The following is a 19,065-nucleotide window of genomic DNA, read 5'->3' on the forward strand; positions in this document are numbered from 1 at the left end:
TCCAGGGGGCGCCCAGGCTGACCCGACGGAGGCTGCTATGGGAAAAATCTTCCGCCTACCCTGCACATGCGCGCACACACACCTGGTTGGAATGGACATGAATAAGCACTTGAAGAAGCAGCTAACATGTGCAGACTACCAACCATGGACAGTAAGAAGGAACTGAGGGGAATCAGGTCCACCTTTTATATGACTGCACAGCAGCAGAAGGCAGCAGAGGGCACATGCATCACCTCAATGGGTACTGCTAAAGGACAAATCTCTGACACTGGTGTCCTGAGTGCACACACACCAGAAGTGGAATGGACACATGCAGTCACTCGAAGAATGGCACATGCAGGCGATCAGAGTAAAGGGTATAGTCACACTCCAGGCCGACTGATCTGTAGCACACACTTTTAGCCCAAGGTGGTGAATCTGGCACACCATGCCATGTGCCAAGGGAGCCATCTGCATCCCCAAAGTGGGACTTACCTGCCTGGTCAGCTGAGCTTGATGTGCGAGAGCACAGAGAGGGGAGGGGCTGAAGCACTCACTGGCCCTTCCAGAACAAGCAGCCTTTCACTAATGCACCTCATTCCTCCACTGCCCCCATCGCTGGGGAGGCAAGCATGGCCTGCGGCATGACAAAGTCTGTTCCTAGAGGTGCCAGAACGTGGTGTTTCTTCCCGTGCTAAGAGATGGTCACAGCCCCTGCTAGCTGGCAGAGCTCAGTCCCAAACCAGCCACCCTGGGAGAGAGGGTGTCACGCTGCCCGGCCACGGGCTTCGTTTGTGCTTCCTTAGTGTCAGTTGAGGCCAGAGTCCCTGTATAGCAGGACCAAGGGCCCTTAAGCTAAGCAGGAGGCATCTCTCACCCAGCAGTCAGCCACTGCCTATATACAGCCCCGGGCCCTGTTTCCCAGAACTCATGATAGGCCTGCAGTACCTGTAGGTTTTTTCCAGATGAGGTGTTTCCACAGAAGCTTTAAATCCACTTCCTCCCAATGTAACAGCGGGGTCTTTCACAGTGCTGTCACCTGGCAAATGGAACAAACAGGCATGTTAGAGCACCCTTCAAGCACAACCACCAAAGACTTGCAAAATACACTGCTCCCAATCTAATCATTACTGAGCGCAATTCAATGTGCAGTGGCCTTTTCATGATGCTTTCTTCTACGTCAACTGCCTTCATAATTCTCACTTGTGCACAGCAAGAGTCTTACTCTTAAGTGTGCAGCATGAAACCAAAAACAGGTGACAGCCTTCCTGGAGGAGTGGGGGGAGCCCTCCTATCGCTCAGCAGACTGACAGCTGTGCTGTTCAATGGGTTGTCCATGAGGGACTGATCCTGCATTGAACTAGGGCTGAGGGGCCTTTGCCATCTCTACACTCTGGGATCCCAGTCATCTCCAGGACAAGGATGCCAAACCAATCCTGGCAGTCCATACATTATGCCTCACAGCATTCTGCAGAACAGGGGGAACAGGCCACACAACAAACTCACGTGCAGATGCCATTGCTTCAGCAAGGAGTCACCTGAGATGGCATCCAGCTAGAATGGTGTTAAACACAGTGTTTGCTTGTCATGCAAGCCTCCCATCAACTGCGAGGCCATAGGTACAAAGCTGGGGCCGCGTCTGAGACCTGGGCATTTGAGAGTGAAAGTTCTGTGAGCCAGGCTGATCTGCAAGCATCAGTGTCACTCAGCACAGCTCAGAGGGAGGAGCACGCCTAGGGACAGGCGTGGAGTATGATGTGCAGAAGGTGGCAGATATGAGACCCTGAAAGTATGGAAACTTCAAAAGACAATTATTGTGAGATGTGCCGGATGCTATGGGCATAGGAGATATTCATTAACTTGTGTATCTAGAAATGTGATCTGTATTCTTGTGAGCTGGGGATTGTATTCTAGCTACATGAGGCAGCATTGCCAAGCTTCCTCCAGGAGCTAAAAATCAGTGGAGAGAAATTATTGGGAACATGTGTAATTCCATGGGTGAGTTAGTGATAGAAAGGTAAGGGAGGTGTCATTTGATTCATAAAAATCTACAGAATCATAATTCCAATGGCATCGTCCTCTGCAGTATGGCACCAGGGACTTGGTGCCGCCTGGCTCCCAGCTCCAGGTCCTTGGATTGGTGGAAATTTTCATAACACAGTGTAATCAGAAATGGGTTGACTTGGTATCATTCAAAAGCCCTTTCCCGCTCAAATACTATGGTACCAAACATGACAAACCTAGAACAATTACGCAGATATATATGCATGAAAACGTTAAAGAATAATTAAAAATTGGATTTTTAAACACAGGCCTAACACAGCACTCAAAGCTAAGTTATGGCCCTCGACTGACAGTACTGTGTTATCAGCTAAACGCTCAGAACATGATAACTGAGTTTTTAATGTTCCAGATTATTATAAATGAAAGGAGTGCTTCAGGCTGATTTGCCATCATCACCAAAAATGAAGCAGGTCGGTGGTTCTGATTATCAGTTTTGTTTATCTATTATGAATGGCAATGAGGCATTGGTTAAGATGTCAGTATCCAGGCAATAATTACTGGACTGGACTGCATCTGCATCTAGGAGGGAGGGATAGCTCAGTGGTTTGAGCAGTGGCCTGCTAAACCCAGGGTTGTGAGTTCAATCCTTGAGGGGGCCATTTCAGGATATGGGGCAAAAATCTGTTGGATGATTTACTTGGGGATTAGTCCTGCTTTGAGCAGGAGGTTGGACTAGATCTCCTGAAGTCCCTTCCAACCCTGATATTCTATGCAAACAGTACCCACATAGTTACATCATGTAATTAATTACAACCCCAAAGCAATTTATTACAAAACATTTGTTTTTACTTTGGTCTTGATCATTTTTAGGCATCAATGGGGAGAGTAGCTGAATCTTTGGAGAATACCTAAACACAATGCTTGCAGGGACCATACACGCTATCGGAAGTGCACATAAACTGAATTTGGCAAGACTGGAGAGGAAGTACATCAAGGATCAGGAAAAAGTTGAAGATCGCAGGGCAAGAGCCAACTGTAGGTGAGACTTGCCTTATACTAGCCATGGAATGTGTTTTGAGAAGAACACTTGCTACTTCTGCCATAAGCCTGAAAGCATCCATTAAGCACAGCTCTAATATGTGAGACAGGTGAGAATCTGTATGAAGCAGTCAGCAAGGAAGTTCCATGGAAAGTAAAGTTAAATGAGTGCAATGACCCAAAAGACACCCACACATGACATTGCATATCACATCAAGTGATGCACCAAGAATATATGTAATGTGCTGCATCTAAAAGGTAATAGCAACAGAAACAAATACTGATTTTACTCCTGCAAACCGTGCAATTCAAATTGTTCATCAATTGCCTTGCAGAAGCTGTAATGGGTAGGAAAGCAGTGGCGATAGCCAATCTAGAGACTAAGTACAGAGAAACAGTTGCTCTGAATGGGACTGAAGAGGAACAAATGCTTAGCTGAAAGGCTCTCGAAGCACTTATTGAAGATGAACTGTGGGATATGGACATAGTTTGTAGTAATCCTACCCATAGACGTGAATCATAGCGCACATCCTTAAAAGCTGCAAAAGTTGTGGCGCTATGAAAAGAAAAAAGCGCTGATGTCAACAGTAATACGAAGACTGTTTGTTTGCAACTGCTAAATTTTTACAGAAAAGCATTTTGTCCTGCAGTACATGGGAGTTTCATACGCAATGGATGACCTACAGGAGCTCATTAATATCATGACGAAAACAGTCCTCAGTGATGAGGTTGTTAAAGATGTCAGCTGAATGGATACTTTGGGACATGACTAAGACAATGATTTTGTCAAGGAGATCACGCAAGTCACAGAATCCGTGACTTCCATTAACCTCTGACATTTTCTGCCCTGGGGCTGGAGCACCAAGCCAGTCCCCCACAGCTGCCCAGCCACAGCTGGGAGACCCCCAGAGCTCCCAGATGCCATTGGGGGGCGAAGGGACTCTGCAGTAGCCCAGCTTCCATAGGAGCTGGACCCACCTCCCCATTTTGTCAGGGCAATTTTTAGTGAAAGTCAGACACAGGTCATGGGCTTTCGTGAATTTTTGTTTATTGCCTGTGATTTGTCCATGATTTTTACTAAAAGCATCCGTGACAAAATCTTAGCCCTAGCCATGACTTGTATGAAGCCTTCAAAACCAAAAGAATTATCCCAAGCTCCATCAGTCGATGGATTCCAAACAAGAAGAACAGATGAAACCTGTGCTCGAATGCAAAGAAAAGTCAGAGTGAAGTGGCAGGGATCAGTACAGAGCTAATCTCAGACAGATCATTGTTTGTTCGTCTCCTGGTTGTGTCCAGATCTCAGTATGATGTTGATCTATGTGAGACTTTGGGAAAGTCTGAGTTCTCCATGGTAACACTATCAATATACGAATGCAACGGAACAATGCATATGTGTCAGATGAAAAGCAAACTCACGGTCGTTTTGCATGGTCTTCCTAATCCAGCACCTACTGACAGGGGGACTGGAACCTTACGCCAACAGAGACTTTACAACATAGCAAACATAGATGTGTGGCTGAGGTAAAAACTCGCAAACTAGAAACTTAACACCTGCCAAGATTTGGCTGAACACTTCATTATGAGACGACAGGGAAAATACTGGACCTATAATGAAGTCCATCTCGTGTTTGATGAGCATGCAAAGGAATTAATTACAAATATCACAAGACTCCGTGGCATTGCACCTGTCCAATGCAAAATTACTGACTCCAAGAACATCTCCAATGTCACAATGTACCATTTCATACTCACAAGAAGGATGAGTTAACAGCATACCTTGCAGGAAAAATCCTTCAGCATGTGAAGAATTGTTCCACGAATTTTGTTGTCACATGGCATAACGAAGCTGCTGCCTTGCCTCACACTGTTCAGTGGAGTTTCTTCATAGTTCCCATGAGGAGGCTGACACAGAGTTTCTTGCATGCCATCAGTGCCACCAAACTCCGTACTTTTGCACAAGACACAGATGTTCTAGTACTCTCTCTGAGATGCTACTCAAGACTTCCACAAGATTCTGGTTTTGTGCCTGCTGCTGGGGAACAGAATTGCTGTATATCGCTCAGAGACATGTTCCTATCACTCGGACTGTTAAACCCTGCTACGCTGCAAGGTTTCTACGCCAAGATTTCTAGTGACACTACTGGAAGATTGGCTGGAAAGACCAAATTATCTTACTGGAAGCCATTTGATTCAGTATCTGAAGACTCTTCCCTCACTTTGAAGGTGCTCGGTACAGCTAAGACTGTCACTGATGAGGTCATAAATGCACTGGAGAAGTTCATATGCTGAGCTTAACATTTGAGGATCACCATTACGACACTTGCAGAGCTACACTGGTAGATGTTTACCAAGAAACAGACAAACAGAGAAAAATTGCCCCAGACAAGAGGGTGCATTTATACCTGCTATCAAGAGAGCAAACTCCAGGATGACTGAGCAAATCCAGAACTAGCCTCCCCAGTCAGGCCTGGATGGATCTTTGAGGATGGACTCATTACACCAGTTGTGTGTGAAATAGCTGAAGGATTGATGTAGGAGTGTGTACTAATCAAATGTTTGTGTGCAAAGACCAGATGCTCACCACCTTATAAATGTTTGAAGAGCAAACTGCTTTACACGGACACATGCAAGCGCAGCTCAGCGCAGATGAAGATCAGTGTTACAATGTGTCTAGCAGTGGTGCCCTAGAGGAGACAACACGGATGAAGACTGATGAATAAAGGTTAACTTCCCTAGAATTACTAAGGGTTGCTTTTTTCTTAAACATAAGCAATGCATCCTTGTGGTAAAGTAGAATTAAAATAAGTTTATTTGTAAACATTTTCTGAAATATATATCTACATGATTGTTCTAGGTTTGTCATGCTTGGTACCATTGCATTTGTGGGAGAAAGCGTTCGCAAGATACCCAACTTGACCCACATCCAATGACACAATTATCAAAATTTCCAACTGAAAGACATGAAGCTGGGAGTGGGGGTAGGTGAGACGTCAGCAAGTCTCCTCTATCACACCACAGAGGTAGACACCACTGAAATTATGATTCTGTAGGTTTTTACAAATCAAATGACTCCTCCCTGACCCCTCTTGTTACTGACTCACCCACAGCATGAGATTTTGGTACACTAAATTCCCAGACTAAAATCCTGGGACAAGCAAACAACTCCAGAGAAGTATCATCCCCTGGGAGGAACTGCATAGGCTGGATCAGACCCGGATCAAGAAGCCCAGATGACAAAGAAAGAGCTTGTGCTGTAAAAGGTCAGCCTGAACTAACTGAGTGTCCCTCAGTGTGCGGGTAAACTGATCGTTTCTTTAGGATTGTTTTCTCTGTAATTCTTCTGTTCTAAATACAAGAAATGCTCTGTGAAAGCTGGCTGCTCACTGTGCCGAGAGAGAGTGAACCACAGGTGCTGAACTCATGTCAGACTTGCTGGGATAGTAGAGTGAACCGCAGGGGACAACAAGCCTAGATCCTTTATCTGGAGGGAGAGGAACATACAGACATGTCACTTGGAGGTCTGAGACCTGAAAGGGCACCCTTGAGAAGACCATGGAGGGAGCAGAGGTGCAGCAAACCCAGGAACTGAGAGAAAAAGAAAACACACACCAACTCTGTAAACGGAGATCCTGTTGCTGGCGTCGAGGACAGCAAGGTCTGCACTCTTTGTGGGGTCTGTGTGGAATGTGACCTGGTTCACTGCCTGCTGGAGCTGGAGCTGGAAGGTACACATGGGAGGAGGCACCACAGAATGCTGGAAGGCCGTTACCAGCACCTTATCTGAGGAAACAGAAACATCAGGCTATGCACCATCCCCCAACTGCAACTCCATCTCTGACTCAGACTGTAACAGACACAGCAACACTGCCAGAGGAAGAGGAGGCTTGGAGGGTGGGGAGGGGTACAATGAAGGGCTGCTCTGCTCACTGAGGCCCTGATTGAAAGCCCATTAATTCAACTCCTGTGGACTCTGAGGGGCTTTGGATTTAGCCCTGAAGGAGGGAGCTCTCCCACACCCTAGTGTCTTTTATCACGTCCCTAAGTGAGAGAAACAGCACTCAAGCATTGCAATGCCCCAGACAGACACCTGCTAAACACCAGACACACCAACGTCTAACACATTCCTCCTCCATCCCCCACTCATTGACTTGGCCTCCAACAATCACCTCCATCAATAACGGCCACGTTGGCCACAAGGTGGCTCTCCTCCCCAGTGCTGCAGTCCGTGCTCCAGTGCCAGTCGTAGCAGAGGGCGTGCCATCCTCTGCAGAGAGCGTGCAGTCGATATGGGATCTCAGGGTCCCACAGCAGTGACACAAGCCGGCTTTTCTCAGCGCTGCCAAAATGCAGGCTCTGCTTCAGGTACCAGTGATAGTTCCCTACTGTCCAGAGCTGAACTACACAGAGAAATGTAGTCATTACACACTGCATGGGGGCTGGGGCAGTAAGGTCACAGCTAGCACCCAGCCGCATCCTCCCCACTCGCAGCTTGCGAGGATCCAGCAGTTTTAGCTGAATGTTGTGGCTCAGGCCCTATATCTGTCATAGCCACCACCAAAGATTATTTCAGCAGCCCTTCAGACTGTCTAAGCTTCAGTCACCCTGTGCTCCAGGGAGGAAGACTAGCTTTGGGGTTAACACACTACACTGGACACAAGAGATCCAGGTTCAATCCTTGTCCCACCAGACTCCCTATGTGACCAGGGCCCAGTCACTTTGCTATCTGTACAGGGGGGATAACCACCCTTCCTGTCTCCCAACCTGTATCTTGCCTATTAAGATGGTGAGCTCCTTGGGGCAGGAGCTGTCTCTGACTGTTTCTGTGTAGCACCCAGCACAAAGCAACCCTGACCTCAAAATTTGCCAAAAAGAACCTAAAACGTCTGTGCCCCTCCTCTTCCCCACAAAAGACCTTTCCCCAAGGGGACATTAGTATTAAGGGCTGGGATCTTCAGGCACTGGCGTAGCTGTTTCAGAAGCCCACTGATGGGCAGTGAGCTTTGGCATTGCTTCCAAAGCAGCTGGTCTGGACAATGCCTGAGCAAAATCTAGTGAACTAGTGCAGTTTCTCCTGACCTTGCACAGGCATCTTAGACCACTGGGCAGAATCTCTCCATGTCTTCGGACATATTCCCTCTCCACACCTCCTAATTAACGTGCACTTGGGGGCAGCCAGGGCACTGAAAGTATTCTTACCATAGGTGTTTGTCTCAGAGTTCTTTTCTTTCTTAACATCTTCCAACCAAACTGCCAGGATCGTAGAGTCTAAGTTCCAAAGCAGCTCGTTAACCTGATGGGACAGAGTCTCTCATTGGTGTTTCTGTCCATACACAAGGCAGACCACCATGTCAGAATCATCTACTCAAGCTTAGAAACGTTGGTTGGCTCCCTCCTTGCCCAGACAGCATACAAGGGAGCACACCATTGCAGGGAATAGAAGACAGTAACATATTACAAAGCTTATGCCAGGAAATCCCCCAGGCATGAATTTAAGATGGTAGACCCCAGCCCTGTCTTAGGAAACTAAGGGGAACATTAAGTAGAACCTGTTATACACTCTTATACGGCTCTTCCTCCTTATGTGTTTGACCAGGAGGGCAGCTCCTGCTCCACACACTGCCTGCGGAAGGGAACAGCTTAAGCAAGCCCAGTGAGGAGTCTCACACTCTCCATTCACACAACAGTCGTGCTTTGCCCTATTTTAGATCTTACTCTTTCCCACGCATCACCTGCAACCTCACCCCAGCTTCAAGGCACAGTGCTGCGGCTGAAACAGAGCCTCCTCCCCACCTGGGGCGAGGCCGTCCAGAGGCTGGAAGCATTGTCTCCAGGAGATCTTGGTGATCAAATGCTAGAGCCTCTGGAGAGGCTGCTGTCTCCTCAGTAGAGAGAGCACTTAAAAATACAGGGCCTGGTCCAGCTCCCAGTGCTGCCACCGGAAGCCTTACACTGTCTTCAGTGGGAGATGGGTTGAGCCCATTGTTCTGCTCTTGCTCCTAGGCACTTTGTGACCAAGAGAGAGATAAGAGCCTGATTTTAAAGACGTCTGAATTTCCCAGGGTGCTGAGTGCTCAGCTGGAGTCAACAAGGCTACCCGTGCATACTACAAAGGACTCTTTCACACAACCTCTCTTGTAAAGAGTCACAAATTGGTGCTTCCTACCTCCCCTCTCTTTCTGTAGATTTGGGGCAAGTCTGTCAGTGACTAAAGGCAATGAAGGGCCCAGTCTGCAGAGATCAGACCTAGACACACATTTGGATCTGCAGTTTAGATTCAGCTCACTATCAAGATGGGAACTAGCAGCTAATTTGAAATCTGGATCCGGACTACTCTAGATTTGGGGTTACTCAGATCTGGGCCCGTAACTACTGACCACTGACCACAACCCTTCATGTTCAGCAGACAGGTCTCCACACCAAGGAGCAGCAAGCACTGCATACACAGGAGGGCGACAGCCTGGACCCCTCACCTACCTTGGCTTGGCCCTTCTGAAATGGGAGAGTGAATTCCCCGTGAAGGAGACCATTTTTCTCAAAGAAGACAACATCATGTTTGTTGGGTTTCTCCTGTGTGGAGGCTATCAGGCTTCCAGAGGGCCTTAAAACAAATGCAGGGGTAATGCATGAGTGACCACAATTTAGTGCAGATTTAAGGTAAGGAACACATCTAGCTGCTTGCCCTTGCCCAGTAGCACACAAACCCAAGGAGCAGCAGAGCATGTGCTCTTATCAGGCCCCCAGCCAAGGCTCTGGCACCGCCACGCAGACCTTACTCAGGGTTCACAACACCACTGTAGAAATAATACTAGTACAGGAGAGGATAAGTGCTGCTGTCCCTCCCAAAGCTGAGCCAGCCTGGTATGGTGTTGCTATAAGACTATAACCTCTCCTACCAGCTCTGGTCTCACCTCCTGAGCGGACGGGGGAGGGGGGACGGTGGTCCTGGGAAACAGGAATGACTGGCTCTAAACGGCACTTCCTCCTTACATGTTTGACCAGGAGGGCAGCTCAAAGCAGGAAAACAAAGGAGGGAAAGGATCCTTCAGGCTCTGACAGACGCTGAGGAAACCCCACAGCCAGTGAACAAAACCCAACCCCATCCACCAGGAACACAGGCTGCTCATTTACTCACTTCCAGGCCAGTGCTTGTTCTAGTCCTGGGATAGGCTCACTTGTCGACTGTAAGACCAGCTCTCTGCTCCACACTCTGACCTTCCGAGCCCCTACACAAGACAAGGGTAAGGGGGGAAAACAGGAAACTCAGGAGAAGTGTCCTCTGCTTTTGGTGGGGGTGGAAAGGGACAACTTCCTCCTGAAGACCTCCTCTGTGAAGTACTGGCACCCCTTGCAGACAGGCTCACTGGAATTGCTGTGCAGCTTACAATTATGACACAGCTGTGAGTGTGCACAAGGTTGGACAGTCTGATTGTGACCATTCTCCCGCTTAAAGCGCCACAAAATAACTTCTTTCTGCTTGGAGTTTCTCATGTGCATTCTATACTCAAACTTCCTAAATAACTCTGAGTTTCACATTTCCTTGCATTTCTGAGAGTTCTGATTCCAAAAATGACTTCTTTTGCATTCTGAGATGCACTGAACAGTTTTGGTCCAGTCACAATTAAAAGACAGCTTGATGTGTGACATTAACTCCTTGTGTGCGTGGTCCCGAATGAGGCCAGGGGCCAGCTGACTTTTGAAATAAATGAGGGTCAAAATCCAAACAGTTTGGAAGACCAACTTCTCTGGTAGCAGTTCCATGTTCGGACAGAATGCACAACCCCGCCATGATAACAAACGGGGGAGGCTGGGGTCTGGCCCTGCAGAAGGCCCCCTAACTTGCACACTTTGGTTGTATAAGCTAGGACGTTCTGTTGGCATCACAATTGTGTAGGGACACAGCTGTAACTCAGCCAGCACCCGAGGTTTTGATCCAAACAAGTGAAGTATCAGTTAGTGATAGCAAGTCGCGATACTCCCCAATATGCTTGGAAACCAAGCCAAAAGCCACATAAACTGGGTGTTTCTAACGGGTAAGAGGAGCAGTTTGAGAAGGTTTGCTTTCAGAAGAGCATGGTTTCAAAAGTTTGCTCCTAGCCTGTGACAGGGAGGAGTGAGAGGGCGAAAAAAACCACACCAGCAATTCTAGCCCCTGCTTTGCTTTCCAGGATGCAGCATAAAACAACACCCCTCTTGTGCAATAGCCATCACACCAATTCTGACCTTGGCTAATCTCTGAGACAGAAAATTAGGTCAATGGAAAGTGAGAAATCGCAGAGCTGTGAAGTCGGAATCTGGGCCCCTGTTTCCTGCACAGTGGTGTTTCAGGTCGAGAGTTTGACTCAGACCCATCTATACTGAACACTAGGCCCAAAATGGAAGGAAAAACCTTCAGCTTTTTTCTTTAATTGCCAGTTACTAAATATGACAAAGTAAGGCGGCTTTGCCATCTTGATAAACAGGTAACAGCCTCCCACACCAGCACAGGTAAATACTTCAATTTGGGGCTGGGCAGGTTTTCTAGATCAGTTAATCCCATACCTGTCTGTGGACAAATAGCGCTCACTGCTACAAACTGCCCATCTCCTCTCCAGGTGACTCGGGGTCGGCCATCATCAGAGGATGAAGCAGGTGGCACTTCCTGAAGTTATACAAGAAAAACCAAAAGGATCAGGTGCAAGTCTGAAATGGCTGCTGCTGGAATGGCCCTTGGCTACAGAAATCTATTGGCTGCCACTGCCCTTTGCAAGTCCATTATGTAGTTTATTACATCATCATCAACAACAAAAACAGGTGTTAAAAGAATGTTAAGGTGGCAAAGTTAAGCACTCAACAGTTAGGAAATGCCAGTAATAAGACTCAGGGGGTAGCCATGTTAGTCTGTATCCACAAAAACAACAACAAGGAGTCCAGTGGCACCTTAAAGACTAACAGATTTATTTGGGCATAAGCTTTCGTAGGTAAAAAACCCACTTCTTCAGATGCATCTGAAGACTGTCCATGCAACCTTAATTTGGCCCCCTTGTGCGCCTGCATTATGATACAGCTTTTAATGACAATCAAATCCATTTTAGCCACAAGTCTCCTCACTTTTTCAGTGCACAGGACAGACTGGGCTCTAGGGATGAACCAGGGCTGTGTAGTGAAGGGGGATGTTGTCTGTGGGACCCTGTCTGATGGGTTGCAGAAGTTTGAAGGTGTGCGGTGAATGAGGCAGGGAACTGCAGAAAGAGAAAGGCTGGTCTTCTGGTTAGAACAGTTGAATGCCACTCTGGAGAAGAGGATTCTATCCCTCCGTCTGCCACAGGGTTCTTGTGTGATGCTGGGCAAAGCACCGACACCAAAACATTAAGAGGTGATCAATCACTAACTGTGTGCTCCTCATTTTCTGGGACCCTGAACTTGAGACCCTGGGGTCTGATCTGCAGAAGTGCTGAGCACTCACAGCTGCTACTCAGGTCAACGGGAGCTGTGCTGTGAACATACGAAGCACTATACAATAGTATGTAGGCTGAAAAATCATGCTCCAAGTGTCTCAAACTGGGCATCCAAAATTAGTGGAATCTTTTGAATCTTTTGGCTTTAATCTGTGCCTCAATTCCCAATAACACTGCACATCTCACAGGGGTGCTGCGAAGATACATTTGTTAATGTTTGGGAAGCATTCACCTTGGTGATGAAGTGCCAAAGAAGAGCCTAGGAGGAAATTCAGAATTCTATCTTCATAGCAAAGTTCAAACAGTGTGAAAAAAAAATAAGGCATGGGGGACACATTGAATTATGTGGCTAAAATAAAATATTGACTAGCTCTCATTAAGTCACCACTGTCCATCCTGTACGCTGAACAAGGCAGGGGTCCTGTGGAAAAAACTGTATGTGATCATGTAATTAAAGACAGTATCATAATGTAGACACACAAGGGAGCAGAGTTAAGGCTGTACAGGTATCCTTCATTCTGGCTTTTCATAACTTTTGAGTGCTTGACTTTGCCATCTTAGTGTTTCTTTAACTTAGTTTTGTTTGTGTTATTTCCTAGGATTTAAAAAAGTAAATAGAAAAAAAAATTCCACCATGTGACATCACACTGAATTTGACACCCAGACAGGCCATCAGCAGGGCTGGAACCATAGACCCACAGCATAGACCTCTGCCACATAAGCTGAGTAACTGTTAGCAGTAGAGTACAACCTCAGAGTTATGAACACCAGAGTTACGAACTGACCACTCAACCACACACACCTCATTTGGAACCAGAATTACACAATCAGACAGCAGCAAACACAAACACACACTCGCACACACAAATACAGTATAGTACTGTGTTAAACATAAACTACTAAAAAAATAAAGGGAAAGCAGCATTTTTCTTCTGCATAGCACACTTTCAAAGCTGTATTAAGTTAATGTTCAGTGGTAAACTCTTAAAAGAGCAACCATAAACTTTTGTTCAGAATTACGAACATTTCAGAGTTACAACCAACCTCCATTCCCGAGGTGTTCGTAACTCTGAGCTTCAACTGGGACCAGCCACTAGAGGGGGAGGAGACACTTTGCCAGTGGGTTTCACAGATATTTGCTGACAGAAAAATTATGAGACTCAGGGACCCTGGGCTCCATTCCAGGCTCAGGAAGGGAGCATGCTCTCGTGGGCAAAGGCCTTTCTGCCCATTTCCCCCAAAGCCTGACCCCCTTCCTGCCCTGTACTCTCCAATCTGTCCCAATTTGTCTCCCAGTGCCAGTCTCCACTGCTCTTCTCCACGTTCCACATTCCAGGCCCAGTCTCCTTGCCCAGCCAGCCCTCACCTCCCCCAGGGGCACCCCAAACCAGTCGCAGACTTCCCCTCACACTAGCTCTAGTCTATTCCCCCAGGCACCTTGTCTCAGTCTCCTTGCCCAGGCAGCTGAAAGCACTCCCACCTCCTTGTCCTATATCAGTCTCCCCCACCTCCCCATCTTCACATTGGCTTCTTGTCCCAATCTACCCCATCCCCACCCAGCTCTTGTCCCTCTCTGCTCAGGTCAGGTTGCTTCCTCCTCCACACTCCCTGGGCCCCAGCAAAGGGTCACTGAGCGCACAGGACACAATATTCCTGTTCTCAGCTCTGGTGCCACAGCAGCCCCATTAAGCCAGGGACAGCAATTGTAGGGAAAGTCCTGCTCAGCCCCTGAAGCCTGGGATGGTGTATGTGCAGCCCAGTTGTCATGTAGGAGCTATGAGGGGACAGAGAAATGCTCAGTGAAAACAAGATCTCCAGAGAATTTAGCTGCTGCACTTTAACAAGTGTGAAATAAGACTTCCCGAAGGCTTATAACTTGACCAATTTTGGTGAATTTTCATGGAAACAGCAAAAGGCACAACCCTGACACAAATGCCTTGCCAAATTTCAAGTTTGTGCCCCAAAGTTTGGGGTACTATAGTTTGTCAATGAAACAGCAGTAAATACTTTTTAAAAACTTGGGTAAAACAAAATACTCTTCCCCAATCTCGTTCTCAGAAAAACAGTTGAACCATTTTAATCATAGAATCATAGAATCATAGAATTCAAGATCAGAAGGGACCATTATGATCATCTAGTCTGACCTCCTGCAAGATGCAGGCCACATAAGCCGATCCACCCACTCCTTAGCAAGCGACCCCTGCCCCATGCTTCGGAGGAAGGCGAAAAACCTCCAGGGCCATTGCCAATCTTCCCTGGAGGAAAATTCCTTCCCGACCCCAAATATGGCGGTCAGCTGAACCCCGAGCATGCGGGCAAGACTCTCCAGCCAAGTTTAGGTGAAACTTTAAAAAAAAAATCCTGTGGCAGACCCCTGGCATGGAAGTTTCAATGCAAACAGTTAAAGTTTGGCAAAGATATAAGCAACTGAAAACAGGGTCTTATAACGGGAAGCACTGGGCAAGCGGAACTCCAGGCAGCACTATCTGCGCTGCCTACTGTGTTTGAAAACCACTCCTAACCTGTCAGGGGCTAAGTGAGCATTACAGGCATTCAACACTGCATTACTGAAGTAGAGAGAAGGAAAAAGTATGTGACTTAAATCAAGTGAACAGTGAACAAATTAGGTGATAAAGAAACGGGTAGAAATAAGGACAGAATGCCAGGGAAGAAGCAGGAGCGTCTGCATAGCACGGAGGGAAAGACGATAGCTCTCTCTGTATAGCTGTCCCATCTGGGCAGCATGGAGACCTCATATGTCAGTGCAGTACCATTTGCTTGCGATGAGCTGCCTGTTTGCCCTCTGATCCATGGAACTGTGTCTCCTTTTTGCCCCAACCAACAGTGATGAACTTTCCTACAGGAGAGACAATTGCAATATCTGAAGACTTACAAAATGACACCATGCAGTTTGACCGACAAATAGAACCCCAAGGCAGCATTGCCTTCCTAACCTATGGTGCAGGCTTTTACAGGACAAGCTCTTGGAGCTATTCTGTGGGATGCATTTCCTAGCGATACATGTGGCTAACAGCACTGCAGCAGCTGGGTAACTTTGCAGCAGGTTTGACACATTTAGAGCCTCTGCTGCCAAGAAAAATATTGACATTCAGCTGCAATCTACTAACCTGACAGTAGTATCCTGCTGCCTCCTGGGCAGAGTTCATGCAGGTCTGTTTGTTCATTTCATTCATTTTTATGAGATAACAATGAAATACTTTTGAATGTCTGTGTTCACTGCAACAACTCACCTTCCCCAAAGTCATCCTGGTGGATCTCCCTTTCAGTAATTGGTTCAAAGTCCTTTGTCATCATTATAAGAGTTTGCTGACCTGCATGGTAAACATACAAGCCAGGATTAAAAATTACGTGTGTGGTATTCTCCAGTGTCAGAGAGAAGGTTGAATTCAGTTCCCCTCTTTGTCACATAGCAAAAGCAGAGGGGAAAAAATCACTCTCAACAACAAGAAAATATGATTGTAAAGCCACAAAAATTGGCAGGGAGACTCAGACGCAAGCAGTTCTTGAACACTACCTCAAATCCAACTTTGAAACTGACTAGATTTTAAGTTGACAGTAGTTCCTATAAGTAGAGAAGGTCTTAAAGCAAAACCACAAATCCAATGCAGTAACATCCAAAAATCTAGTGAAAAACACAGCCTGTGTATTGCATTTCTTACCTCTACAATTACAATTGTAAAATCTTAGTGTTATTTCACCTCCGCATGAAGTTAATGAGTCCTATCCATTAGCGAGAAAAGCAAGCAGCATATGGAATGTTAACTCTGCAGCTGCTTTGGTTTAGTGCTGTAAGTATTCTGAATGTAATTTGTATCAAAGACAACACAGAAATTAAGTTGTACTGCATTGCACGTCTGTGCTGCGGACATGCGTAGCATTTTGTATACAGCACTTGATGCCAAAGAAATCAAAGTTAATAATGGTAAATACAGTCACAATGATTTCCTATGACAGAACAGGTGCTATAAGTATTTTACAAAGAACACAATGCTACTACTCAAATTAGTTGGAGTTGAGGACATTTAGTGCTTTGCAGGTAATGTTTAGCACCTTGTAGGATTGGGTCTTCATACGTACAGCACCACTGCAATGCAGCCACTTCTGGAGTAAAGGCCAATAAGCACGCTGCACAATAACGAGGGTAAAAAAAAAGGAAAGGAAGTTTCAGGCAAGGTCAGCAAACCCCAACTCCTATGAGAAGAGCCATAGGATTCTTTATCACCCTGACTTCTATGCTTATAGTAATGTATTTTCTGTTTGCACGTAATTGAATTGTTTAAACTGCTAACATGCCACATTAGTTACAAGCAGTATAAAAAAACCAGAACTGTTTCTCTCTCCTTTATCATCATTAGACAGGAAGTAGGATCTTTCCCCAGATCAGAGCCCTAGTTCTGCTCTGCAACTACAGTCTGACACATCTCCAAACTGTCAGATAACAAGCAGAGTTTGCAGCCTCTTTGCCCAGCAGAAGTTCCTTCAATAATCGCCTTGAGACCTCAGTATAAAGACTATACCAGGGAGAATACAGCAAGAAGCTGATAATTTTTTCTTGCATTTAAGATCTCTAGATGTTTCAGAAGAGCCAGAGAGCTCCCCTTGATTCATCACTGAGGCTCATAAGAAAAGGAGAGTAAAACTTGTCCACTTATTTTGGTTTCTCATGTGCACCTTTAAAAAACCAAGCCTTTTGCTTCATCTAATGTACTTGGACTCCAGTAAAGCATCTGACATGGGACCACATGACAAATTAGTTAAATTAGAGAACATGGGGATTAATACAAGAACTGTAAGGTGGATAAGGAACTGGCTCAAAGGGAAAAGGAAAACAATTGTGCTCAAAGATGAACTACTGGACAGGAGGGAGGTTACTAGTGGAGTTCCCCAAGCATCAGCCTTGAGACCAATTTTACTCAATATTTTTATTTACAACTGTGACTGAATGCACCCCTGTATTCACAGCCTACACAAATCTTTGTACACAATATACCTTGTGACGTATCACTTGAAAACTAATAACTCAATGGTCAGCAATACCATGATGAAACATGTGTAGCAATGTTATATGTAAAGTTATGACCGTAAGCTGAAATCATGACTGAAGTGTGTTTACTAGACAAGTCTGAGGAAGGGGTAAACAAACCTGTTTCTCAAAAATAAAGGACAAGCTGATGCCTCTAGCCAGGTGTCATCGAAGCTAATAGGCCATCACTGGTCACATTCTTTGGCAACGAAGGGGTGTGGGGCAGGAACAAATAGATCTGCGTCTTTGCAAACAACAGCATGGAACCTATTTCACCGCTGGATTCCTTGTCTCCTTCCTCACAGTGGGAACGAACTAGAGGGAGCCCTCAGGAAAATGCATTTCAGAAGGTGACTGAACTAAAAAAACAACCCAAGTTCTCTCTCCTTATACATCTCTTGCTCTTTCACCTAAGATGACAAATAAAACCAGCCCATTTGACTTTGGAAAAGAGCTTGATCTGAAATTTGGTCAGCCCTGTTCCTAGGAGCATGTGGTTAAGAATTTTTATCTTGAATCAAGTCTAGTTTGCTTAGTACTAGGAAGTGTTTTTATCTTTATTTCTCTTGTGACCATTTTTGACATTAAAGCCTTGTACTTGTACACATTTAAAAAACTCTCTTTGTAGTTAAAGAAACTTGTTTTATTTTTTACATCAAAACTAATCCATGTTGTGGTTAAACTGGGCTAATGGGGGAACTCCATTTAAAGTAGCAGACTGTTGTATACTGATCTCCTTAGAGAGACAATGGATCTAATATATCTGGACTGCTCAGGAAAGGGCAGGACAGGACAGAGCAGAACACATGTTCTGGGAGAAAATCTGGGACTGGGAGTGTGTTGGGGTCACCCTGCAAGTGGGTAACCAAGGCTGGTGGAACCCAGAGTGTGATTGATGTGTGGCTTGCAGGCTGCAGCTATACACAGACACTCAGAGTGTGACCTGCATGCTATTTGACTGTGAGCGGCCCAGGTGGGAGTTACAGCAGCAAACCAATGGGAGGCACCCACATTTGCAGGGCAGGGGTGACGCAGCTCCTCACTGGTCTGGATTGCACCCCAGAATGTTACAGTTAATACAAGACTTGTAAGGTGAGTAAGGAACTGGCTCAAGAAGAAAAAGGCAACAGGTTGTGCTCAAAGGTGAACAACTGGAGAGAGGTTACTAGTGGAGCGCCTCAAGGATCAGCCCTGGGTGCAATTTTACACAATATTTTTATTCATGACCTTAGTGTAAGAAGTAGAAGTGTGCTAATGAAATTTGCTGATGATTCCAGAGGAACAAAATCTAAACAAAAAAGGAGTTCAGGAGAACTGGCAGGTTCTCGAGGAGACAATATTAAAGGTACAATTGCAAACTACCCTGATGTGAAGAAAAGATAGGAAAAATACTAAGGGTACGTCTTCACTACCCGCCATATCGGCGGGTAGCAATCGATTTCTCAGAGTTCAATATATCGCGTCTTATCTAGACGCGATATATCGAACTCCGAACGCGCTCCCGTCGACTCCGGAACTCCACCACCGCGAACGGCGGTGGCAGAGTCAACGGGGGAGCCGCGG

General features: G+C 46.1%; 1 protein-coding gene across 1 annotated transcript in view; it reads right to left on the reverse strand.

Annotated features, from left to right (window-relative positions):
* LOC120407631 (elongator complex protein 1-like) overlaps positions 1-19,065 on the reverse strand; it is a 126,160-nt gene that overhangs the window by 83,263 nt on the left and 23,832 nt on the right. Inside the window, exons 5-13 of the mRNA XM_039543395.1 lie at positions 15,710-15,790; positions 15,230-15,315; positions 11,563-11,662; positions 10,157-10,247; positions 9,499-9,622; positions 8,221-8,314; positions 7,191-7,421; positions 6,634-6,804; positions 928-1,018 (exon numbers count right to left, since the gene is read on the reverse strand). Coding sequence (XP_039399329.1) covers positions 928-1,018; positions 6,634-6,804; positions 7,191-7,421; positions 8,221-8,314; positions 9,499-9,622; positions 10,157-10,247; positions 11,563-11,662; positions 15,230-15,315; positions 15,710-15,790 — 1,069 coding nt within the window. The remainder of the gene's footprint in view (positions 1-927; positions 1,019-6,633; positions 6,805-7,190; positions 7,422-8,220; positions 8,315-9,498; positions 9,623-10,156; positions 10,248-11,562; positions 11,663-15,229; positions 15,316-15,709; positions 15,791-19,065) is intronic.

The sequence above is a fragment of the Mauremys reevesii genome, linkage group 6 (assembly GCF_016161935.1).
Source record: "Mauremys reevesii isolate NIE-2019 linkage group 6, ASM1616193v1, whole genome shotgun sequence".
NCBI lineage: Eukaryota > Metazoa > Chordata > Testudines > Geoemydidae > Mauremys > Mauremys reevesii.